General features: G+C 36.8%; 1 protein-coding gene across 5 annotated transcripts; it reads left to right on the top strand.

Annotated features, from left to right (window-relative positions):
• NEIL3 (nei like DNA glycosylase 3) lies at positions 1-24,699 on the top strand. 5 transcript variants are annotated; one of them, XM_065837286.2, is made up of 10 exons: positions 6-201; positions 3,845-3,960; positions 9,112-9,246; positions 10,283-10,496; positions 11,717-11,791; positions 14,289-14,455; positions 17,429-17,598; positions 20,682-21,084; positions 22,968-23,142; positions 23,965-24,699. In XM_065837286.2, exons 1-10 carry the CDS (start codon positions 85-87, stop codon positions 24,139-24,141), a joined length of 1,749 nt encoding a protein of 582 aa, XP_065693358.1. In that variant the 5' UTR covers positions 6-84; the 3' UTR covers positions 24,142-24,699. The 5 variants fall into 5 exon arrangements, with proteins under 5 accessions (XP_071663785.1, XP_071663784.1, XP_065693358.1 ...); XM_071807681.1 differs by lacking the exon at positions 6-201 and adding an exon at positions 293-586; XM_071807682.1 differs by lacking the exon at positions 6-201 and adding an exon at positions 625-1,600.
• Positions 24,700-26,282: the final 1,583 nt, after the last annotated feature.

Here is a 26,282-nt window from a genome sequence, read left to right as displayed (position 1 = left end):
AGCGCGGCAGCACCGCCCCGCAGCGAGCGGCAGATTTGAACGGCAGAGGCGGGCGGCGCGGAACGCACACACGCCGCCGCGGCCATGGTGGAGGGCCCGGGCTGCGCACTCTGCGCGGAGAGGCTGCGGGCGCGTGTGCGGCGGGGCCAGGCGGTGCGGAGCGCGCGGGGCAGCGCCCTGCCAGCCGGAGCCGGCGGCGCGGTGAGGGGCTGGGCCGGGCCGGGCGCTTCTCCTGGGGGCAGCGCTGCGCTGCGCCGGGCCGGGCGCTTCTCCTGGGGGCAGCGCTGCGCTGCGCCGGGCCGGGCTGGAGGGCGCAGAGCTTGAGTTCCTGGGGCTGCGCGATGGTGATCGCCGCCAGCTTTGGAGAGGGGAAATGGGTCCCGGAGCCGTCGGGAGCCAGTGCGGTGTGGGGACGCAGAGAACGGGTGGTTAGTGCGGCCGACGCGGCCTCTGCTCCGCCCCTCGCCCGCGGCAGCGGCTGCCGTCGTCTGAGGGGGTCGTCTGTGGATGCTGTCTGTTGTTTCTTTAAAATTATAAAATACTCTTGGCAGCAGCGTGATAAATACACTTTCGCAAGTCGGATGTGGTAAGATGCTGAAGCTGTAGAAACGTAGTGGGTGGGGTGGAACTAATGAGGGAAAGGTTTTAGAATCGCTCTTGTTTACTTAGGTTAAAATTTAAAAGATCATTTAGTTTCAGGAAACCTGCAATACCGGGAAGATTATAGTAGCAGTCCCTAATTTAATTTTTTTTTTTGTGATGTCATGATTTTTCACAAGTCTTAAGGAAACATGGAAAAATGTAATTGGTGGCCTGCAGAAAGGGAGCTTTTACTTCTGTAACTATTTAAAAAATATTTTTAATTAGACCAACTACTTAAATAAGTAAAGAGTGTGATATCTGCTGTCAGTGTTTACAGGATATACTTTTTCTACTAGTTTTTATCCTTTCTATTTGCAGTTTAAAATAATTCACTGGCATAAAATTCTGCTGGGGCTTTTGAGACCTTCTGCTAGAAGTTAGGATGTCAGCAAGCAGGTTCTAGCTGATGAGCTGTGAAGATACGGTCCTCTGGTTTTGATTATAGAGGTGGTTAGGGCATTGTTTTCCATGCCTGGTTTTGCTCAGCTGTGAGAAATTATATGTTGCTTGTGTCCCAGGTAAGTATATTGGATGCCTTCAGGCAGAAAGTTGGGGAGTGTTTCCCCACCTTCAGTGTATAAAAGGTAGTGTAGGAGAGTTTGTGATTAAGACTCAGTAAGATAGTACTTAAATAATTATTTAAGGAAGAATGTGGTTTGAGATATGCCTTAGATAGGCAGTCAACATATCAGACTTTACAGGTTTGTATCTTTCAGGACTAAGCTTTTTGAAGTAAAGAGCTATGCTCCTATGGTTTCAAAAATAAGTTTAATTCCCTCAAATATACTGATGTTCATAATTTTCTACAGTAAGTCACCTTAGGACAGACTCTATTCATTGGCTAATGACCGTCATAAGGGTCTTGCACTTTTTAGATCTCGCAGTGGCTGCTAATCATGGTCAGAGCCTTGGCTGCTGCTGAAGACTATACTGTAAGGGCTTACCTGATACCAAAGAGGTATGAATTTAACTTAAAATATTTTGAAGAAAAGTTAATTTTCTGTCTCAGTGCTTACTCTGGTTTAGTTTAAACAAACCTGAATAGCTTAAAACTAAATTAAACCTTGTTGCACATCAACTAACTTTAATACTCTTACTGAAAGGATTGAATGTTTACATGAGAGCAAAACATTGCTTATTTTGATAACAGGCAAAATAAATGATACTGATATTATGAAAAAAATATTTTTGTGTTTGACAGAATAATAACCATAAAGCCCTCTAAATGTATGTCATTTCAAGGTAATAATACAGTGGGAGATTATAGAGAGTAGCTCTGAAATTTCACTAACTAGCTGGAGCCTTGCTGATTTGCCAGGGTAATTTTCATACATATTTGCATTGCAATTGAGTGTTGTGATTAAAGCACTGGTGCACATACCTGTGCCTTGCAGTTAGGGCTTCGATGGCAGTGAACATCCTGCAGGTTTTAGCAGGTTCTGGGGAACTTGGAGTACCAGTCAGGGCAACTTTGACAGGCTGAGAAAAATGGACTGACAGAAACTTAGATACAGCATTTGCAGGACTTGAGTCCTGCACTTGGAATAATGTCATCAATGCCTGCTGCTCAGATGGAAGGTGGCTCCACATAAAAAAAAGGACCTCTACCAGCTGAGTCTAAGTCACCAATGTGTCCTTTCAGGGAAGAGGGCTAGCCTCATACTGGGCTGTGCTAACAACAGTGTAGCCAGCAGGTGGAGGAGAATGATTCTTACCTCTGTTCAGCACTTGCAAGGCTGCATCTGGATTACTGTGTCCAATTTTCAGCTCCCCAGTAGGAAAAATATAATTACATACCAGAGGGTGTCCCCTGGTATGTTTCACAGGCTGAAGCACATGATGCTTAAGGCAAAGCTGATAGAACTGGGTTTTTATTACTCTTTTGAACTACCTGAAAGAAAAGCATGGAGGAGACAAACTCTTGTCAGAGGTGCACAGTTTGATGAGAGGCAGCAGAGGCAGGTGACAATAGGTGAAATTTTGATTAGGTATTAGGAGAGTTTTTCCACCACCATAGTAAAGTGCTAGAATGAGGGCCCAGAGGGATGGGAGTCTCTGTCTGAAGTTTGCTTTGAAGTTGACTGGACAAGGTCCTGGGCTGTCTGACCTAAATCTGTCCTGCTTTGAGCAGGTGTTTGGAGCAGATAACCTGGGGGGGCGTGTGTCCCTTATTATTTCAGTGGATTTTCATATGTTAAGCAAGAAAAGATTGCTTCAGCCTCACAGTTCTTGTCCTCTAGTAGTGTACCACCTGCTGTTCAAAATCTTTTGAGATGAGCCTTTCAACTAGTAGGAAGAGCGAAATATCGCTATGTGCTCAGTGAAGCCTTTTCTCTAATACACAATGCCCCATGTGGAACACTGAAAGTGTATTGTTAAGATAGGTAGAAACTCCAGCAATAGGCATTTGGAAGAAGTATGGAGATCTGCAAATGACAGAATTGATATTGACAAGTATTTAGTGTTTAAGCTATATCTGTTATTTTACATCAGCCTGAAACTCTTTTTGTGAATTCATTACTTGAATGAAAAGGCATAAAATACTCTGATAAAAAAGGTCATAGAATAGTTGGATTGCAAGGGACCTTCAAAGGTCATCTAGTCCAACCCCCCTGCAGTGAGCAGGGACATCTCATGTAGTTATATCTCTATTAATTTAAAACTATGAAAACTAGGTATCAACCTCTTAGTGAAGAAGGAAATAAAAAAAAAATAAAATAAAAAAAAAAAAACCAGCTACAGAATAGGAAGAGCATCAAGTCCAAATAAACAACCAATTCCACATATACCTGCTGATGTAGTTACAAATAAGGCAAAAATGTGTTGGTTTAGATTATTTTTTAGATTATTTTTTTAGATTATTTTTCCATTGTGTGTCTTAAGGCTGCTTGGGCTGCTGAAGCCACTGAGTCTACTTCATCCAGACTGGCAATTTAAAAGGAGGACAAACTACCATCTGAAAGATCATATTGTTTCAATTTAGAAAAGAATGAGCTAACTTATGATAGCGTTAACCATAGTGACTGTCTGCTTCCTGGGTTAATAGTCTCATTGGTTTTGACAGAGCTGCTCAAGTAGAAAATGTTTAATATTGCCCAAGTTGCAAAATTAGTTCATACAGCTACTTGTTGAATGTTTACTGATGTTAGTATCAAAGTAGTATAAATTCTGTTTTAATCTTTGTGTGTGTACTGATTTTCAGACTACTGCAAGTGAGGAGAGAACCTCTGGTCACACTTTCCTTGTTGGACATGTTTACAGGGGTGTGGAGACATTGGGAAAGGAGTTTTTTATGTATTTTGATCAGAAAGCTTTGAGGTAAGAGGCAAGAAAAAAAGCTTCCTATGCATTGACTGTACCTGTTGGGGGATTTTCTTATGTTTGCTAATGTCAGTTTCAGATATTTGAAAGTCAGTGTTACCGAGAAACTTCTCAGCAGCCTCCCTGCAATGCTGGAAATACTGGATATGGTCACTTACATTTTCAAATAATTTATTGCTTTATTCTTAGTAGAAGATTCCATGTAAAGGTACCTGAAAAGGACTGTTATTTCTTGAAATGCTTTGTTTCAAACAGGAAATCACATTTTCTAGGGACAAAACTCAGAAGTGCGTGCAGTTAGAGCTATTGAATATCTTCTACTACTTAACTGTACTTCAAATTTCTTTTAACTTTCTTCAAGAAATTTAGACTGAAATTCCATACTTAATTTTTAAAGATTCAATTGCTCTGATAATTAACTCATGTAAGAAAAAATGCTCAACTTAAAATATTCTACATGAATACGTTTAAGCTGCCTGCCTTTCTTTAAACAATATTTGCAGTTCCTTGGTTTGGAAGCATGATTTGAAATTTGACAGAAGAATTGTTTGGGTATCATAAATGTAACTCTTAACTTTCTAGTGAAACCATGTCTTCTAGACAAATAGTAAAACTGCCAAATCCTTGTTTGTTCATACTTTGCAGAGCTTATTAGGGATTTGTTGACATGGTTAGGATTTGGTCATGTGCTTTAACCCCTTGATGACATCTTGTACTAGCCACCAAGGTTGTATTTGGAATCTAGTTTAAATAGTTCAATATGTCTTTTTATCGCAGAGCCTACTAAAAATAAATCTAACCAAATGCACAGTGTAATGGATTATTTTAAAAATCCCCTATTATTCTTTATTGTAATTAGTGTAGAATATATAAGTGAGGTCCTTATATTTAATAGGTAAGACTTGCATTTAATGGGTTTCTTTCACCCTCCTACTTGCAACATAATTCAAATCTTTCTAGATCTTAAAAAGGGAAAACAACATCACTTCTGTGTTCAGTGTAGTCTTTGTCACATAGTGACTGGTCTTGAATGTAGCTGTAAGGTCATGATTTTCTTGATTTAACACTGGTAATATCAACAAATACCTTACAATTCTGTGACATAATATTTTACCTGTGGCACTACTGTTATAGGGGGGAGCTAGAACTGAAAATTCTCTGCTGTGAGTGCAACCGTTTACTGTGGTTCCATGCTGGACAAATAAAGGCAGTGCTATATCAGTTACCTGGGGTGATGTGTGGACTGATTGGTAGCAGGGGCCTTTTGGTTGTCAGATTTGGTAGTAAATGCTTATTTCTCCTAATGTTGGAGAAATGTAACTAGTCTCACAAGCACATACTAGTCTACATGACAATCATACAACTAACTAGTAGGACAGGACTGCATATGTATTTAAAGCTACCCATCTTGGTGAAGGATGGGATTATGGTCCTAATCAGTTTCTCTTGCTTTCTATTGTGCTTTGTTATATATAGAAACAGAGAAGAAAAAGCGGTTTTAAAAAAGATGAGTTAGTTATAAAGGAAGATTAAAAAAAAAAAAAGGGCAGGGGAGGTAACTGGTACAGATGTTAGCCTTTTTTAAATGAATATCACCTGTATTACAAATTTATTGGATAAGCAAAGGAGTAAATTATACAGTAGGAAAACATTGTTTCAACAGACTAAATTACATTATCAGAAGAAAAAAACTATTACTAAGGAATGTAAATAAGCATTTTGTAATAGTTCTCTTCTAAGAGAAAGAAAATGTGGCTAAATTCTAGTATGGAAAATATAATCCTTTGACCCTGAAAGATCTTAAATAATTCTTAAGCTTTGAGCCAATGCAATAATTTGTACTTAATGAAAACACCCTTCAGTTATAATTTGATAAGGAGCTTAAAAATTTAATCATCAGTTATTGTAGCTCTAGAAACTGTATTTAAGAAGTCCCTTTAGTCATGTCATTTATTTGGTTGTAAGTATTGTAGGAGTAAAAGAAAGGCCTCTACACAGGAGGCAGAAGTTACTTCTTATCTGATAATTATGATCTTTATTCTCTTGATTTAAAAATGTTGAGGAGAGGTAGACGAAGGCTTCAGAAAATGCATTTTACAGCAGTCTAAGATTGGTTTCCAGGATTCTTATTGGGAGAGAAAATAAGGAATATGCCTTCAGAGGGTGTATTATTTTTTTTTAATGAAAGTTAACTCTCAAATACAGGACCTTCTTGTCATGAGGAGGAATACTGATGTACAGATTCTATATATGTACGTAGTTTCTTAACAAAACCAGATTTTCTCATCCACTAAGATTACCTGTAAAAAGCTGGTAGGCATGCTGGAATAATATCTTGCGAAAGACCAGGCCATGAAGGGTAATTAACTCATTTAATGATCCTGGATTTTCTCAAGTGGGGAATGGCTACCTGGTGGGAGAAGATAACCTGGCCATTAAATTGTTTTATACAGATTGACTACTGCTTGCCTGACTTGCAAATGAGGAGGATACTTATGAAGTGTTGTTGTGTTGTGGAAAGCAATCAGCAAATTAAGTTCAGTTCAGTATATGTGCAGTCCTTGGTGGGCAATAGAAGTTTGTTTTTTTTTTTAGGAGTTCAAATGAGCAATGGCACCTTCTGAAAAAAATTAGGACTTCTATTATTTGATTTCTGTTTAAACAAGTCACTGAAGAAGTCAAGGTTTTTTGAGAATCTGAGGATTCTTTTTCAATTTTGTCTTGAAAGTAACTTAAATAATCAATGGAATTTGAAAAAAAAGTTCTCTGATACTTGAGTTGTGCAGGAGAGACTTGGGTGGACTGGATGTTTTGCCATGGAAATGATACAGTTATGTGAGAGAGGTTGCCCTGGGTTTACTTTCTGTAGTGTACTATTAATGTCAACTTGAAGTGATAAATGGTTTAGAAAGGTTTCTGAAAATTGATAATGCACATAATGTATGATAATGTAACTGAAAATGGACAAAAGTATTGTTAGGAATATCCCTTCAAGGAAAGACATCTGCTGTCTTGATGGGAAATGGCATCTTGGCCCTTAATGTATTCTTTCACTCTTTTTCCATCTCCATTTAATAATTTGACTGTGCTTCTAGTAATCTGTTATTTTTATGGGGTAAAATGTTTTAAATAAAAGCAGATCCTTACAATATTGTACAGCACTAAATAACTATAAAACATCACCTTTTTAGTTCAAAACAACAGAAAATAACCAACTCCATGGTACTAGTTATCAATTGAATAATGGATCCTAGGTTTAATTAGTATGGCTTTTCTACTTGTAGTTAAAGTGAGAAGATTCCTGTTTTGCCCTATTTCAGGATATCAAAGGTAATGAAACACATTGGAGTGAAGCTTTTTAAATTTCTTAAGGTTTTTGAATGTAAATTTGTAGCAATGACTTTTTTTTTCCTAGTCATGAACTGACAAGTCACTAAGGCAGCTGATAGTTGTGATTCTTAGTGCTCATTTTGAACAGTATTCAGGAACCTGGTAAATGAAACAATCAGCTATTAACGTGAATGCTGTTTCTTTCAAAATAACTTTCTAGAAGTATTTGGTGCATTACCATTTGGTAGCAAGTTACAAGAGTTTTCTTTAAAAAGAAACTTGATTTTAAAAGAAATTTGACTAGTTAAGCCTGTGCAGTAGTGTTTGTGGCACTTGAGAACTGGAAATGGCTATTGAAAATAAATGGGCCTGAAATAACTGTATCATCTGAACTGACTTTTAAAAAGAGTTTTGGAAAGACACAGTTCTTTCAAAATTTAAAAAAAAAAAATAAATGCTATGAGGAGATTACAGAAAGAGTTGACTCTAAGACTATGCTTATAATGTTGTCTTAACCTACCTGTAAATATTTAAAATGGCTGTCCTTTCTGAAATGTAACAAAGAGGGGTTAAAAGCAAATATACACCTGATGTTGTGTTTCTTTGGTTGTTTGTGTAGTTTAATCTGTTAAATCTTTTTGTAGCTATAAAGTAATCCACCTTTTCTTATATGCAGTATATAGAATGCTCCCTCTACCTCATGTTTTTTTAGGACTTGAATGTACCAGATTAATTTGTAATAAATGAAATGTATGATAATTGTAGAATCATAGAGTAGTTTGGGTTGGAAGGGACCTTCAGAGGTCATCCAGTCCAAACCCCCTGTAATAAGCAGGGACATCTTCAACTACATCAGGTTGCTCAGAGCCCCATCCAGCCTGGCCTTGAATGTCTCCAGGGATGGGGCATCTACTGCCTCTCTGGGCAACCTGGGCCAGCATTTCACCACCCTAGTTGTAAAAAATTTCTTTCTTGTGTCTAGCCTGAATCTCTCCTTCTTTAGTTTAAAACCATGACCCTTTGTCCTATTGCAATAGGCCCTGCTAAAAATTCTGTCCTGTCTCTCTTCTAGGCCCCATAGTCAAGCTTGTCCTTTGCTGAAGTATACTAGTTCCTAGACAAATATATCATAAAATGCAAGACCTCTTAAAGTATTAGTGATCTGTAAAAGGAACACTTGAAAGAGTCTGCTCCTGATCTTTGCCATCTGTGCATTTTTCACTTTCTTTTATTAATTTTTAATTGACCTGCAGGTTTTGCCTTGGATGTAGGCAAAGAAAAGCAGAAAACAACATATGGCAGATATTAATTACTTTGTTTATGGAATTATTGAAGTAGCTTTGATATGATAACAGTGTTGGCAATATGGGGACTGAAATCTTTCCTTTCATACCAGGTGACTTCTGCTTGATTTAACAGAGAATTGTCTGCTAAAGTAGCCTCATTTATTTCAGCCTCCCTGGGGACTTAACCTATGCTGGAAGACCAATGTGTCAAGTGAAAAAACACTAAGTGTGATACATCAAAAAAGTGTGTTACTAAATGATCAGGTTTGATCTCTGTATAACAAATTACAAAGACCACCAGAAAACTGCTGTGTTTTGGAGTGGATTTAACTTGGAGAGGGTTCTTCTCTGGGAACTGAGCGCTGTGTAAACAAGTAGTTTGTTGCCATGTTACTCTTAATGACTAGAATTAATGTACATACATACTGACTTGTTTACATAAGAACAGCTTTTAACTTCAAAAATAGGTTAGTGTCATGCTTGGAAACATTGTTAAGATAAAATACATATAACAACTCTCTTTCTCTCGGAGGATTCACTTCGGTATGAATGGTTCCATGCGCATTAATCCTGGTGAAAGCAAAGACAGAAATGGAGCACCACCAGTTTTGGAGATACAGCTTACAGAGGATACTCTTTGTTTTTTTGAGGTGACAGTAGAGTATAGGTAATGCAGAAACTAATCAAATTAAACACAGCTTGTTGGTTTTTTTAATAACATTCTTTTAAGAACCTAGTGAAAAATCACACAGAATTTAACTGCTTGGATGCCATTATAGATACAAAGAAACAAAACTTTCTAAACATACCATATTGATTGATATGGTAATTTAATTTTGTTACATTTATCAGTTTACATACAGTTAAAGTAGTCTATGCCATAGTCTCATTAGATAGTGTCAAGAGTGGGAATAAAAGTTCGATTTAATTCCATCTCTAAATCTGAATGCTGAACCCCGTTGTTCCTTTAATTTCCATTCATGTCTCACTTTCTTACTAAAAATAAGGACCTGTGATGATTACTCATTTCAAATTTTTGTGCTCCCAACTTTTTGGTTTTATTTTTATTTTTTTTTAAAGCAAATTGGTATAGTTGTTCTAATGGAGATTAAGTGGTTGGTTTTGCCCATCTGCATCATACTTCTCACTGCTAATAAAAATAATGTAGCAAGTTTAATTTTAAAGCACTTGAGTCTCTGGGTGAAAATGTGCATGTAAGCTCAAGTAATATATATGCATATTTAATATTACAAAATATAAAAGCTTATGTAAGCCTGAGACTTCTTGTACTGTACTATTTTTAAACGATTATGTTTAACCTAATAAAATCAAGGTTTAAGAAAATTTGTCTTTATTGACATGTTGTAATGACTGGATCATACAGTCAGTTATGTTTGATGGTCCAAACACAAGGTCTTTCTGTGTTGGAAGCAGTTTTAAAGGAAGGACCTGGCAATTATTTTTCAAAAGAAAATTAACAAAATAAGAATGTTTTCTTGTATGGTGGACCAGATGCATGTTCTATGCATGTATCTTTGACATATTTTTGGGAGAGGTGGTTAATGGAATTTCTGTGCCTCTCCATGTAATTGGTATTTTCATGGTTTCTGTTACCTGCATGTAATGTTCTATTATACTTTCATGTGTTTTTAAAAATATTAGCATACAATAAAAATAAATCTTAATGTATTTTTCTCTTCCAGAAATGCAGCTGAGAGTGAGCAGAAAGTGAAAATGATGGAAAGCTTAGATGTCTGTTCTCCAAAGTTTAGCTTCATAAGAGCAGAAAGTGAAATTAAGCAGCAGAAAACCCGCATGTTGTGTGATGTGTTACTGGATCAAGCAGTATTACCTGGAGTGGGAAATATCATAAAAAATGAAGCACTTTTTGACAGTGGTCTTCATCCAGCTGTTACGGTGGGTTGTCTCAAGATATTTTTTTTAATGACACAAAAGTATTAAGAATGTAAATGCATATTTATGTAACAGTTTGTCATCTTCTTACCTTTGTTTTATCATCTGTCATTTCTGAAGTTATTCTAAGACAGTAAATTAATGTTTTATCTTTATAACTGGAGATATTTGTCACAGCATTCCTTGGAACTTGTTGCTGCTACTTCTGCCTCACAGAGTGGACAAATTTTGTGGGGCTAAACCTTCTCTCTGAAAACTTGAAACCTCTCCTTAGAAGGGAATCCATCTAACTTTCAAATCCTGACTTTGTCTGGCATCCTGTTGTGCTACTGTTACATTGTCAGCCCATAAATAAATGCAAGTGAAGAGTGATCAGGTTTTCTTTGTTCAGCTACTACCCCAAAATAGTTGATGTGGTAGAACCTTTTTTGGCAACTGCTTCTTCCACTTGTCCTGCTAGCTGGTGTAAGTTGCTTTTCTACCATTGCTTACTTTACTTTTTTTGGTTGAGATCCTCAAGCATGTTTCTCCAAACTTTGGTTGAAAAGAAGCCTGATGTTTGCATAACAGACTGAGATTACATAGAATGTAAAGGAAAGCTGGTGAAGATAGTAAATTAAAGGGTATTTTTTAACATAATAAAAGAACGTGATCTTCGTAGGATCAGTCTGGATTTTAATTGTATCCACAATGTGAGCTAGCAGAGGGAAGAAAAAACATTACTTAAAATTTTGAGTTATTAACATAAATGTATTTAATTGATACATCTCTCTAATTCTGACTCCTTTGGCTCAAGTATTCTTCCTGAAGATCTCTCACAGCAAAGAGCCTCTGATGATAGATAGGTCGTATCATAATCCATGAGGAAATGAAGGAACTAAGAGTTCTTAACTATACGTGATTCCTGTGATCGGGTACTCTTAGGTCAATATAGAGGAAAACAACTGAAATTTTTACCTAATGTTTTATGCAGATGAGGCAGAGTATATTCTTTGGTTGTACACAATGAGTTTGTGTAGTGTAGAATGTGAAAATATACTGGTTTATACATGCATACATATATATATATATGTGTGTGTGTGTAAAATGGAAAGTCAGGAAGTTACCGTAGGAGCAATGTAATTCCATGTCAGCTGAAGGTGTCTGAAGTGCCCCTGCTTTTTAGGACTTTGTTGTCCCTTAGCATTGCAATATTCTAAAAATCATTCTTGTCTAATTTACAGGTTTGCCAACTGAGAGATGAGCATATATGTCACTTAGTGAAAATGACACGTGATTTTACCCTGCTGTTTTATAAGGTATTGGTTTGGCACATGTTTCTGAGAAACCTCCATAACTTGACTCTGGCATGTTAGCTGTATGAGGTAATCTGGTGAAAACAGTTAAAAGATGCAACAGGGCAAGTGTTCCCATGAATACGAATGTTGGTTTGTGTGCTCTTCATGTGAATTGTCAAATGATGGAAAGGTGGGCTAGTCTAGACTGTAAGAATGTGCACAGCCTTGGCCTGGTTGCAACAGAAGAGTATGACACATGCTGCCCCAGGGCCAGTAGAGCTTTGCTGTGCATGTGCTGTAACGTCATTCTGAACATGTCAGATTTGATGTAGGTTAAGCAAATTTATATATAAGATAATGTCAAGGTCACTCTTCAAACTGGGAACTAGAAATTTTCCCAGGGAAGTATGAACATAATTCATGTGACTTCCTTTATGAAACTTGAAATAGCAAGTATATTTATTTGACTAAATAGATTGTAACTTCTAACAATATTTTCTACCTGAAACACCTTTTTTAGTTGCTAAAGTGAAATAAATTCAAGTTTCTCCCTACTGCCACAACTTCACTAGGATTTAATTTTTTCCCTGTAAACTCTATAGTTCCTCATTGACTTTAACTCTTCAAAAATACAAAAATTAGTTCAAATTCTCTCGTTTTCTATGTTTTTCTTCTTTAAGCTGCATGCAGAGAAATGAACCGTGGCAGTGAAATTCTTGTCTGTTTCTCTTGGTATTTGTGAAAGGCAAGGAGATAGTGCTGCTAAAAATTCCTTTTGTTTTGGTAGGCTAGCAGGACAGCACCTAACTTTTGTAATATAATCTTTTGATCATAAAGTCTAAAAATGTATATTGTTTAATAGTCTACTTAAAAATCTGCTTTTCCCCAGCCCACTGAAGAGTAGTTCAGTGTGTTGGCTGGGGAAATCTTTTCATTCTCTAACTTTGTAGCAAAGTCTACCAGTAAAGAGATATCATCAGGTTCTGCAATAACTATAGTACTAGAAGATTTAAATGTGTCACAAACAAGTTAAACTTTCTGTAGCTCAGTTTAGGTGTTTCCAAAACTTTTACAACCTATACTTAGCAAGCATTCACCAGTCAAGTACTTTTAAAGAAGAGCTTGCCCCAGTCTCTTTAAAATAAAAACATAACAAAAAAAAAGGTTAATAAGAGGGCTAGTACTTGATCAGTTTTTATAGACTGTTACAGAATGTTTGTAGCAATCATACTGTAACATTTGTAGTAAGACAAAGATGAGGAATCTTTTTTGTGTAGAAAGATGTTGCTTTTTTTTTTTATATATATAACTGCATGGGAGGAAACTGATTTTAAGAAACTACCTGTAAACCTTGAGGAAAAATCTTGAAGAGAAAGCAAACTTCCTGTGAATATTCATGAAAATATATATCATTAATTCCTTCTGGTTGGATTACCGAATTGTACCAGCAAAAGCATTCTCATTCAGTGAGGCTGATGAATAAGAGCACAACAGAAGCAGATACGCTGTACTCAAAGACACCTGTATTTTGGGAGAACTCCAGGGGTCTTCATGCATTATGGAGCTAGAGATAATGAGCTCTGCCAGAGCTGGGCTGGTATTGCTGGGCCAGCTATAGTGTTGTTTGAACTGTGCCCAAGGGACTGTGATTGTAGTATAGAAACTGGGATGGCTCTGCAGACTTGCCTGCATCTCTACTGGGCTTTTCTTGTTTGTTTTGTTTTTCCTGCAGTTTTAGCTGGGGTATGTCTCTGCTGACTCCATGTGAATTGTCTCATGAAACGTGCCTGCTTGTCAGCCCTCTGGAGGCTCTTTAGGTCACTGTGCCCTTTGGGCTATATCGTACCTAATTTAATATGGCTTTCTGCCAGGATCTGGGGAGCTTGCCATTGTGCCAAGTGGCTTTTCATGAGCTAACTTGTCTGCTGTGGCCAGTGCTAAGGTGAAGCTGAGCATCTTTACTGAGCACTACCTGACTCGTACAGAATGCTGGGAATATTTCTGCATTGCACAGTTATTTAGGAAGGCTGATTAATCCAGATTGTAGTGGCAGATCAGAGCAGACTCTGTGGTATGCTTTTGGTTTCTTTTGGGGTGAGGGAAGGTAGTGTTGGTTTTGTGATTTATGTTTGTTTTATTTTGTTTTCTCTACTCCTTTGCAAGCTCATCGGCTCTTTAAGAATACTCCTGCAGGTGCCAGATGACAGGTGCTGGATCAGAGCTATCTGGTCCAGTTGAACTCAGGGGGTCCTTAGGATGTATTTGCTTGTACGATGCCAGTATGTTTTTTGTCTTGTGTCTTTTATTATGTGGAGAATTCCAGACACTACTATACCTGATTTAAAGTAAATTCCTCTCATAAAAGAATATGAAATACAGATGATAGCCGTTGTAACTGTGCCTTAAGTACCTTTATGTAATTGTTGTGCTGTCAGCTTATGTAGTTTTTCTTTTAGCTTCATTTGAACTGTAGAGGGACTTACATAAATTCATACTTCATAAACGTGTTCTGTTTCAGTGCCGCAAAACTGGGTCTCCACTCTACAAACACTACAAAGTATACAAGCGCCCAGCCTGTGGGCACTGCAATGGGAAGGTCACTGTGTGTCGCTTAGGAGAGTATAACAGGATGACTTACTTCTGCTCTCGATGTCAACAGGCGGATCCCCAGCTTGTCAATGTTAGGTACAATAGTAGCTTTATAACACTTCTAAGCGTTGCTGTCCTTGGAAGTGCTGTTATGTTAAGAGGACATCACTTCTCAGGTAAAATGGATCCTTGTGCATTTTATATCTAAGTTCCCTTAACTTTGCAGAAGAACAATGTTTTGGCCATTGGTATTTAAAAATTATTAAAAGCTTTGATTCTTTGAAACTATTTCAAAGGTGTCATCTGTTATGGAATAGCTATTACTGTAATCAAATGTAGGAATTATAAAACAATTCAGAGTATTGAGAATTTTTCACAGCTTCTGAAAAAATTGCCCTTTGTTCCTGATGTTATCAATAGAATAGGCTTGGATGTTTACACTCAACTGATTTGAGTCACATAAAGAAGGTAGAAATTTGTGTCTCTATTTCTTTTCATAGGATAACCCTTTAAGTCCTGGCATATTTGGACAGCTGTGCATCTATGCAGTTTTGTTCTGGCTGTAGAGTTACACTGACAAAAACTAGAACTTCAGTAAATTCAGAGCACAGCAAATAATGTAGGGCTTAGGGCCTCCTTTTATTTTAGAAAAGCACAAGACACATGATATCACAAAGAGTCAAAAGGTAGAAGTTCCAAAAACCCTTATTCACATTCTTGTGTACCTAAGTTATTCTTGAAAATTTTTCATCTGAGGTTTCAGAATCCTGCCTTTTTATACTGAGCTCTGTCCATCTAATAAGATGCTGCTTTGCCTTGCAAACTTTGCCTTCATTTAGTTTGTGTGTGTATGTATGTGTATATATATATATATATTTTAGATAAGAGTTATAGAACACACAAACCCCCCTCCAACCTTCTTTCAAGATTCAGACAGCTGAAGGGATTTTGGTTAGAGCTTAAAAATCTCCTTTGAGTACAGATCAAATACAGAAAATTCCAACATGAAAGATAAATATTTCACATGCTGATAACCCCAACCTGCTGTATTTTCAGAAAGTAATAATGAGAAATGTTTTGCAGAAGGGTAGAAAGACAGCAGTGTTCTGTTGAGTCAGATAACTAGAAAATGATCCAAGGAAAAAAAATACCTCTTTCTCTGTTCTAGAACATGTAGTGTTTTGATTGTTGATATTCTTTTTAATAATTAAACAATGGTATATTTCAGTGAAGTACATAGTAATGGTAGCTGCAAAATAAAAAGGTCAGATTTTGTGCTGTCCTCATCTGAATGGTTAGGTCTTTGTGTTCTACTGTTCTTTTTTCTGTTATGCAGTAACTGTTACCAAAGAAAAGTACGTGTAGCTCAAGTGGTTTATCTACCATTCTGAGCTTTTCATGTGTGAAGACTGAAAGGACTCGCTGTGATCAGACCTGACTGGCTACAGATCATAAACTGTAGAATTTAACTCAGTGGTTCTTGGATCAAGTTAAGTAGCTTATGATTTTGCTCAACTGAAAAAAATGAAGAAAATACCCATTATAAGCTACCTTATCAAATTCAAATGTACTTTAAATCTTTAAAACACACTTTTCCTCCATATTTCATGTTCCAAAATGAGCAGGGGTGGGAGGAGAATGACAAGATGAATGGACTGGGGGGATGAGATAGAATTAAACTCCAAAAGATGACATGCTGAATATATTCAGTCGAGTATTGCACCTTTGATAGCTGAGTAAAACAACTCATCTAATAATTTGAAAATACACAGTTTTAACGCTTGCAGTTTCTGTTTTGTTGTCTAGCCACAGTATTTTGATGAATGCTACTGTAAGAGGAAGAACTGTCTGTTCTGCCTCTTGACAGCACAGGATCTCTGGCATGTCAACAATTCTCATTATCCTCCTTGGTTTTCCTGTCATGGAAGAGATGTAGTAGGTAATGGATAGCCCTACCATTATCTTAGAAATCTAGCCTGTTAAGGAGGATATTAATTATGGAATAAGTGATAGGTCTAAGGAGTGTCACAACAGTTCCTAAGTATAGCATTTGCATTATGAATTGGAGTGCCCAAATTCTTGTGATTAAAACAAAATCTCCAAAAAGCACGTAATTCCACAAAAGCTATGGAGAAATATGCTTGATGACTTATCAACCATAGTACTTAAAAATTTACATACATATCTTACTGAGTAGGTAAGTTCAAGTTACATTTAACATGCTAGTCATGTTTGGATATTATGACAAAATTAGTCCTTGATAACATGTAGTGACTGTAAAATAGTAACTATGATTCTAAATCAGTGTATTAACATAGGAGGTACTACAATTTACAGGAAAATAAATAAAAATAAATCTATGGAGGTGTCCTGAGTACAGCTTTGGGTTACCAGTCATAGCTAGGACATGCCTGAACTCCTTCTGATGAGGAATTAAAACAAAAAAACACACTAAAAAAAAATCCTTAATTTTGAACAGGCTCCTATATGTCAAAAGATTTTCCAGCAAATGGTGACATACAAGAAAGACCTTCTAACATTGTATTTTAGTTCTGTTGGTTGTTACAGTAACAGGTCCAATGCATACCATTTAAATGACAGCAAAATTTTATTTGCTAAATTGTGTGGCTTTCCATAGATCAGCCTCTGGACAGTTCATCCAGTAATACATTTGTTCAGTGTTCTGTACAAGGGATGGAGGAGAAGTACTGAAACAGTCTCCCTTTCTCACTGTTTCTTGCTGCAGTACTTGAAAATGGTAGGGAATTTGAGAGAGGCTGTGGCATTGTGCTGGAAATTACATCAGTTTAATAATTAACTTTCTGTCCATTTCTATCTAAATATTTTTATTTGTATTACTTCTGCAGCATTGCAAAAGACTTGCCCTTGAAGTAAAGAGGGGAGGAAAAAAAAAACTCTAACCATGACATGCTGTCCAAGCTATGATAGGCAGGCCATAACACTCTGTACTGCTTGTTCTCTATCCCTGTGTCTCCCTGCACATTGTGGTGTAAGGCAATTTGTAGAAGAAACATCACAAAAGACTAATATCATTCTTTTGTTCCACAGCAAACTGCCAACTAGAAATAGCCTAATTGGCTGGGCATATGGCAGGGGGTTATGTTCTAACGAACATGTAGCTCAGAAATGTGAAGAGGAGTGGACGTGTATGCGCTGTACCCTAATAAACAAGCCTTCTGCTGAAATTTGTGATGCCTGTTTGACTTCAAGGCCTGAAGGTATTGAAAAGTTGTTTGGAACCTCTGCTGGGAAAGGGGGGAGGATTGTAGTTTTCATGCAGATTTTAGAACTATAGAAGATTCTCATTGTGAATTTTATTTATGTAACTTTAGCTAACAAAGTCAGATTTTCAGGAAATTTACAAGGGCAATAATGGGAAGTGTCTTGTCTTAAACCCTAAAAGTGTCTTGTCTTCCAGCTGTGTGTGCAGGTGGGATGCGAGAGCCAAGCCTCTGCAGTGACCCTTTGTTTTCAGTGGGGCAAGGAGTGAGACAACTTGCCATTCTTTCAACTCTCCTTAACATTGTTAGAAGCTTGCAGCATATATCTGATACAGATATCCCCAGGGGGCAGAAAAGTAATTGCTTGTTCTCTCAGGTGAACAAGAACAGTATATTTTGGTATCCTTTCCAAAAGTTTGTCATGTTTCTCAGGGCCTAGTGTTTGGTTTTGTTGGGTTTTTTCTAAGCTCAAAGTAAGGACAGTCGTTGTTTGTCTCCTACTGAAGCTTTTAATGCTTCAATGTAGACTTAGTGTGCTGAAGCAGCTGTCAATGAGATCTGGAAAGGGACAGTAAGATTGTGTGTAATGTGCTGGCTTTTCTCCAAATTTCTGTAGAGAAAAATATATATTTTAAGAAGAGATGAAGTGAGGTAATGGACACTTTCCACTGAGACCTGCGAGACCTGTTTTCTATGTGAAGAGGATTTTTTTGTTGTTGTTAGTTTGTTTTGTTTGTGTGTGTGTGGTTTTGTTTGTTGTTTGGGTTATTTTCCACTTTCTGTAGAAAAAGTGAGTAAAATACTCTGTGGAGGAATTTACAGGAAGCTATTTGGATCAAGACTATTGCTTAGAAACATTTTGAATTGCTATGTGTGTTCCAAGAAACAAAGTCTAGAGGTGTGCATGTGTGGGGCTTTTTCAGGATAAATCTAATTCTGCTGCAAGACTGAAGGAAAATGTATTTGTAAACAATATACAGGCTTTTTGTATCTGAGGAGGTTTAACGGTTTTACATAGGTGCCAGGACCTATTTATTGTTCACTGAATTTAACTATATGACTTAAAGTATGTATGCTGAAATCAGAATTAAAGATCACATTCCTGTAGCTTTTGGTGATACTTTGAGCCATACTTTCAAAAGTGCCCCTGAACTCCCAGGCTGTGAAGATGTGACTTTTTGGTACAGATCTCAGTTCTGATAAAATAAGTTCCAGTGCTTTTTTTAAAAGTATTTCTTTGTTCTAGTTAGTCCTTTTATGAATGATGTGTGTGAAACTCGTCTTACACTAGCTAAAATCCATTCCTTCAGGCCACAAATTAATAAAAAAGTCTTTGTGCCTTACATGACACTTGGTGCCAGAAGAGGCGAATCTTGCCAGAAACATGAAAGTTTTAAGAGTCAGATTTACCAAATAACATCCTGGAATTTACACCGTCAGCTTGGCCTTACAATATATAATGGCACATAGACAAATGCTTTATTTTAGGCTTCGTAACAAAATTCTGTTCCTTCTTCTGTATTTCTAAGTTTCACTTGTTTAGCTGTATGCTATTGTTGAAAACATACCTGGAATCTGAAGATGTGTTAGAGTTGGTGGAATACTGCTACAAAAAATCTTTTTTGGAAAAAAAGATGTATTTTTGTATCCTAAGAGTGATATTCAAAGTTATTTTTTTAACATGATTTTGTTTACCTCTCTCTTTTCAGACTTTAAGATTCCTTGCTTTCTTACTTTATTCATTTTTTCTAATGATTCTAAAATTAACTACTGTTGACAGAAACATTTGAATTTTTGAGGACCAAACACTTGGTTTGTAAAGTTAGCTGCTGGCCATTCAGCCAAAATAATTCAGTCTGTGGACAGAGTAACTATTTAACATTACATCTCAATTTCCTTGCTCCCTTGCTAAGGCCAAGCTCCTGTTCTTTCTGAACGCGCTGGCACCACCATGTTTCACTCTGCAGCAGCAGCAAAACAGAAGGAGCCTGCAAACAAGTGTTGTTCAGAGTAAGCTGTAGGGAGCCCTATTTTGTTTCTGAATGAGAATGCCTCTGGAGAAAGTGTGCCCTTGTGAATGCCTTACCTACCCATTTTATTTCTGTTTAATTCCCTCCTGCTTGTATGGAGGGAAGGTGTAGGACAGAGACACTTGCTGGAGATGGCAGAAAAGAAAGGACTCTGGTTTTGAACACTGGCTTCCACAGCTACTTAACAAAGACTACATGTAGGCAGCCTATAAAGTCATCTTTTCACCCTTTTCTCAGGAAAGTTTAACTACAGACTCCTTATTTATTAAACTGGCATTAATAAATTATGGCCAGTCTGTTGGAATTTATTATTGCCCACTAAGCAGGCCTCTGTTTCTGTGAAGAAACGTACTGTTGCTCATGTCAGAAAATAAATACAAAAGAAATGTCTGAACTGTTTGCTTCTAAAGCTGCTTGCAGTAAGGGATTAAGAAGTTTGGATGCACACAATGTTTGGAAAAGACAGGAGCACTAAAAGCACTAGAAAACCCAACAAAATAATATTCCTTTTTGTGTCAATAGTAAAACAATACTTCTAAAATTGATAATGTAGTGCTGCTGGAGGTACCATACCCTGTGATCTCCCAGTGCTGGGGTTATAAAAAGGTTATTTGGAAAAAAAAAACACACAACACAAACAAAAAAAAACCAAAAACACACACACACAACAAAAAAAAAACCAAACCACAAAACAAACAAAAACAAAACAAAAAACCCCACAAACCCCTGTATTTGGGGCAAATCCAATTTTGTATGGTTAATTCTCCAATAGCTTTCATTTACAGCATACTATTCCCATCTGGTCCTATTCGAACAATAGTAATATTATCTTGAAACACATGTTGTATGTGATTCCAAAAGTGCATGAGCTTTTTTACTGCAAGAAATTTGGTACTATATCTAATCTGTGACAGGTTTTGAGATCTTTCAAGATGGTATGGTAAATGTACTTTTTTTCACTCACTGTATGATGACTTACCAATACAGATAATAAATATGATGTATCAGTCTACACAGATGGATTATAACCAATAACTTATTTTTCCTTAGTTCCAAAGATGAAGAATGTTGAAGATTCTGCAGACTTTAACATAAGCTTAATGAAGTACCCTTGTAATGATTTCAGAAAACCAAGCACAGAAATAAAGATCAATTGGAAAGCTGCATTTGGAACTACAACTCTTGTCCTAACAGATCTTGGTAACAAAGCTGTTTCAAGAAGTGATACCCAAATATCTGATAGACATTCTCAGTGTGTTGCTCCAAAAAACGCTTGTAAACAAATCCAAAACAATGTCTACGAGTCAGGGGGAAGCACGGACAAGGATTGCTCAACACACAGAACCGCAGTGACTTTGTCTTCCTTACAGCAACCTCTCTCTTTCAAACACGTACAGAAGAGGCAGAAAACTGATCATATACCTTCAGATCACCAGTATAATACAGCAATCAGGTATGTCTCCTAAATTGTAAACAAGTCGTTTTATAATCCCATAAACCAATTTTATCCCTGAAGATTAATGAAATACTGTGCTGTTGGGTTCAGATTGTCTTTGGATTTCTGCCAGGGGTAGCCTACTCTTGGGTAACTAAAATTAGACTTGGATTTGAAAAGCACTGAATGACCCAGACTTACTGGAAAAGTCCTGATTTTTGGCATCTGGCCAGTACGGCTGTTAGTTAAACAGCAGTTCATAGTTCAGCTATTCCTGTGGAATAGGACAGTATAGCTCTCATAGGTCAACAAGCACAATTCTACCTAAGGAATCATCTCATCTTAGCACTGTAGTTACTGTCTGCTTAGAGAGATCTTGAAGTCATTGTGAAAGATGACAAAAGGGAAGTAGCTCAATGAATATGCACCAATTAAAGCTATTTGTCAGCCAGCAGTTTTCAACATTCTTCCCTGATACAAAGCTCTGCACAGGTACCTTGATGAACCTTGCATCACTATTTTCTCTTAACTTTCTTGCTATTCTGTATGTAAATACTTCATTGCTCTACCCATCCTGAACTTTTATTTACGCAGCCCTATTCAGATGCATCTGCTGCCTAGTTAAGAGAAATGGCGGAACCTATTAGGGTTGTAACGGAAAAGCTGTGCAGACATAAACAACAGTAAATGGTATTGCAAGGTTAGATGCAATTTACAGTGGTAAACTATGCAAGGTGAATGTGAAAGATATTAATTATATGCTACCAAATGTTTATTAATATGTTTTCTGAAATACCAAAATTATTTTTTGCATTGTTGAAGCACCAGTTTTGAAACAGAATCTCAATGTCTAGCCAGGTTAGGCTGTATGAATATTCTTCTTCCTGTAGAGGACTACAGAGAACTGAGGATGTATGCAGGATAATTGAGAATACAGAGGAGTGCAAAGAAGAAATGAGGCTAAACTGGTAACAGGTAGTTACAGCAAGTCATCAACTTAAACATTACAATCCGCCCTTCAAAAAAAAAGACCAACAACACACACACACACAAACAAGCAAACCAAAAAAAAACCCAGGAAACTTTGTAACAAAAAGCAACACAATTTCTTCTGTTTTCTTTTGTTTTAATGAGATGTTGGGAGAAAACTGATGATGTCTGCAGGACTGCAGTCTTCCAGGCATAAAAGAGAATGTAAAATTCCTAAGCCGAGAACTTAAATATAAATTAATTAATTATTGTTTCATTTTTCACTATGGTTTCCTCACTGCTTTTCTACTCTATAAATATATTAGAAAGATACATTTCAGAGCATTAATATTTTTCATGTTAATGTTTTTAAATAAAGCCTTGTGTATTGCATTCCGGTAATCTCTCTCTCAATCATGAAGAAGAAATAAACTTCATCCCTTTCAGAAAACACTGTTCTACCCCCTCAGCTGGATTATTTCTTGTCTGAATATAATTTGGAGTATTACTCTAAGCTTTTAGTTAAAGAGGGTGGGAGAAGCATGCAAATAACCTTCAACCTGGAGTAATTACTTGGCTTTTTCCCACTGCAGCAGAATACTCTTTTAGAGTATGCTGGAGTTTGGAGTGGGCAGTATGATAATGGTGGTAATATTGGTTTTGCAGATCAATTTGAGTACCTTGAAATAAATTAAAACATTGGAAAAGTGGTAGAATAGTTGCACAAAAAGCACAGAGTCTTGTCTATTCACAGCTAGCAATCATTCAGCTTTGAAAGTGCAATACCGTGCTATAGAGAAGTTACCTGGCTGTCATTGTGTGTAAAAGTTCACTCAGTGAACTGTTGTAATGGTGGGAGAGAGTTCTTTGGCTGTGGTGTTGATAATCCCTTTAACATTACGCAGGAGTCATTTTGTAACCTGTCGTTGCAGCAAACCTCAAGCTCACATGACAGATGATGTTCATGCGTTAAGCACTGGCCGTCCTCGCTGCAGTGAGCACAGCTGTCTGTGCAGCCTCAGAGTTGTGAAAAAGGATGGAGAGAACAAGGGCAGGCAGTTTTATGCCTGTCCTCTACCCAGAGAAACTCGGTGTGACTACTTTCAAGTATGTGTAAGACTTCAGGGCCTGTTTTCTACTAAGTGCTTGTTGCTGCAGCCTCCATGCCCCAGAATCTGCAATTGTGGACAGATATAACCCATTTAAAGTTTGGGGTAATATTAAGTACTTCTGTACACTGAATTGAAGCTAAGAACATAATAGTAGTGTTAAACTTACAGTTTTAGTTACTTCTCTTACTGCTGAGAAGGCACCTGCTTGTGCAAATGTTTTTAATTTGCTTCCATGTGAAGTAAAACAGATGCATAGCAGAAATGTTGGTTTGAAGGGACTTGTACAAGTTTAGTTCAGCCTTTTGTTTGAAAAAGGACTATGGCAAATTCTAGATCTAGACATCAGCCATGTTTTTGTCTAGACAAAATCTTGAAAGCCTCCAAGGATGAAGATTCTACTATCTGGTCAGGCAGCTGCTCCCACTGCTGCACTAGTACCTAACCTGACCTTCCCACCTGCAGCTGGTGGCCATTGCTCCTTGCCATGAGTGTATGTGACTGAGAAGAGTTTGCCTCAGTTACCTACCACCAGGTAGTTAATAGATGAACTCAAGACAGTAATAACTATAATGCCTTAATTTGAAGAAAACTATTTGTTAACATCAGTGAAAGTTACACTAGTTAAAGTGTGCGTAGTTGCCATTAAAGAAAAATCTAAAATCGGTGATCGTAAAAGAGATGCAAGTCTCCTAACTACTAGTGAGAGTTTCTTCTAGGGCCTCCCCTGTAGATCTGTTTCTATTGCCAGTTTTAAAATAAGGAACTCATAGCCATCTCATATGCTAAAACTGTGCCTGAAACCTGTTTCTTTTGGCAGTGGGCTGACTTGAATTTTCCATTTTGTAACCATGGCAAGCGATGTGTTATGAAGACTGTGTTGAAGATTGGTCCAAATAATGGAAAGAACTTTTTTGCGTGCCCTCTTGGGAAGGAAAAACAGTGTGGCTTTTTCCAATGGGCAGCAAATGGGCCAGGTATGCAGGTTATTCCTTGATGTTGATGTTCTAGTTATCTGCTGCTTCTTAAGTGCATACAACTTTCGTAGTAATTTCTGTTTTGTTTTTGTCTTTTTCTCTGTTGACTGGTTAATTACTAAAATGGCTCCAACAATGTAAAGAACTGCAGATTTGGAAAGAGTAATTTTACATAGCCTTAAAAAAATTTAAGACTGCTTGTATGCTGCATACTATTTTGAAATAAACGTGTAGCTTCCAATATATTGTGATATACTGTTATATTTTTGAAAAAAAATTGAACTGTTTTCTTTGTTTATGTAAATGTCACTGAAGTTTGACAGCACTGCATACTTTCAAGTGTGAGATTTATAAAGAACTTCATTAAAATTTTAAATTGGTAGACTTTTTAATAAATGTAACCGTGTATTTAATAAAAGTGAATAAAAAGACAATACACTCTTTAATGCCACTTCATGCTTTATTTCCTCAGAGCTTAACATGAAACAGCAATGGACTGTACTCTTTCAGTATTACCACAGTTGAATCTGTGACCTTGCTAGATTTGGAAAATTAATACAAAAATTGTCTTAAATAAATTCTATGACTTTGCAGTTTTCTTAATTATATATTTTTAATCCAGGCCTTAACATTTTATGCTAGTTGCTCCTGAATTTTTTCTCCAGTCTATGTGAAATGCATAATACAATATTACCTCTTAAGTGGTTAAGACATTTGCTTGTCTTACCACTATTTGATGAAGCAAGGGCAAAAGTAAATAGAATATGGTAAGCTCTCAAATGTGAAGTAATGCAGCAACAGAATTCTTCAGGTTTTTGGAGCATGTACTATAGATAACAAGGAAGATAAAAGTAATTAAGATACAGCTGTAACTTCATAAATTATTGAATGACAATCAGTTTTTAATGAAAGTAATGGGAAGTAGTGTTGTTTCCCATGAAAAATGTGTTAGCTTAAATTGGTTTAAAAGCTTCTTCTGAATGGTCTTAGTCTCTGTAAATACTTCAAAATTAATGGTGACATTTGAGAGCTATCCGTTGTGTTGGGGTTTGGCGGGGAGATTTGTTTGTTGGGGTTTTTTTGTTTGTGTATTTTTATGTGTTTTTTGTTGTTGGGTGGGGTTTTGTTGTTTGTTTGTTTTTGCTGAAGGGGGAGAACTATTTAATTTTCTTGACAAAGTTGTGGAACTTCAGCCCAATTTAAGTCTTCCATGCTGTGGTACAAGGGAAACCTATTAATTCTTGTCCTAACCAACACAAATTCAGAGGCTTTTTTTCTGCCTCTTTTCAGCAGCCTTTGATATCTTTCAAATCTCTTAAAACTTTCCTTATGTGAAGAAAATCTTTTCTAATCAGATTGTAGAAACTGTAATCCTTATGTTGGTCAATAGATTCTTTCCAAATAATACATATCTTTCATGAAGGCTGTTATTTAAAGTTGGGTACAGAACTCCACCTGAGAACAAAAAAAACTACTTCACATGGTGAAGACTGGCTTTCCATTGCCATCTTTTTATATGATGCTTGTTGCAATGATATTTCATTGCTAGTTTATGCTTATACATCTATATCTTTAAAGTTGCTGTCTAAACAGTGCCTTACTTGTATTTGTACAATTGATTACTGTGATAAAGTGCCTGATTATTTTTAAATTGTACATGCTTTTGGATGTCTTACACAGGGATAAATCTTCAGTAGTTCAGCTAAACATGAAAAATCTAAAAGAAATGCAAGCAGTTTTGATCACTTGCCTTCAACAAATGTTAAGATCTCACTGAAGCAGGAAGTTAAATGACTTTTTCAAACTTTGACACTTCAAATAGAACAGTTGGGCTGTTACTTATTTTTTTTATCCTAACATGCAGACAAGAAGTGAGTATCTGTTTACATATAACATGTACAAGTTTTAAAGTATTACTAGCTTTTATTAGCTATTGTAATCATTTTCCTTCTGTTCTTATATTTCTAGAACTTGTTTTGTCTTTTTAAAAAATAGTGCATAAGTGATATGAGAAGTTCACTTTGACAGTGGAGCAGTGATGTACAAAGTCTCTAAAGATGCAAAAACTGAATTCTTTATTAAAATATGTCCTACTTAAACTAAACTAAGGAAAAGTGTTGAATAAAATATTTTATCCTTATCATTGGTTCATCTATTGAAC

This window comes from Patagioenas fasciata, chromosome 4 (genome assembly GCF_037038585.1).
Source record: "Patagioenas fasciata isolate bPatFas1 chromosome 4, bPatFas1.hap1, whole genome shotgun sequence".
Taxonomy (NCBI): domain Eukaryota; kingdom Metazoa; phylum Chordata; class Aves; order Columbiformes; family Columbidae; genus Patagioenas; species Patagioenas fasciata.
The sequence above is the reverse complement of the archived record's forward strand: the minus strand, read 5'-3'. Positions and strand labels throughout refer to the sequence as shown.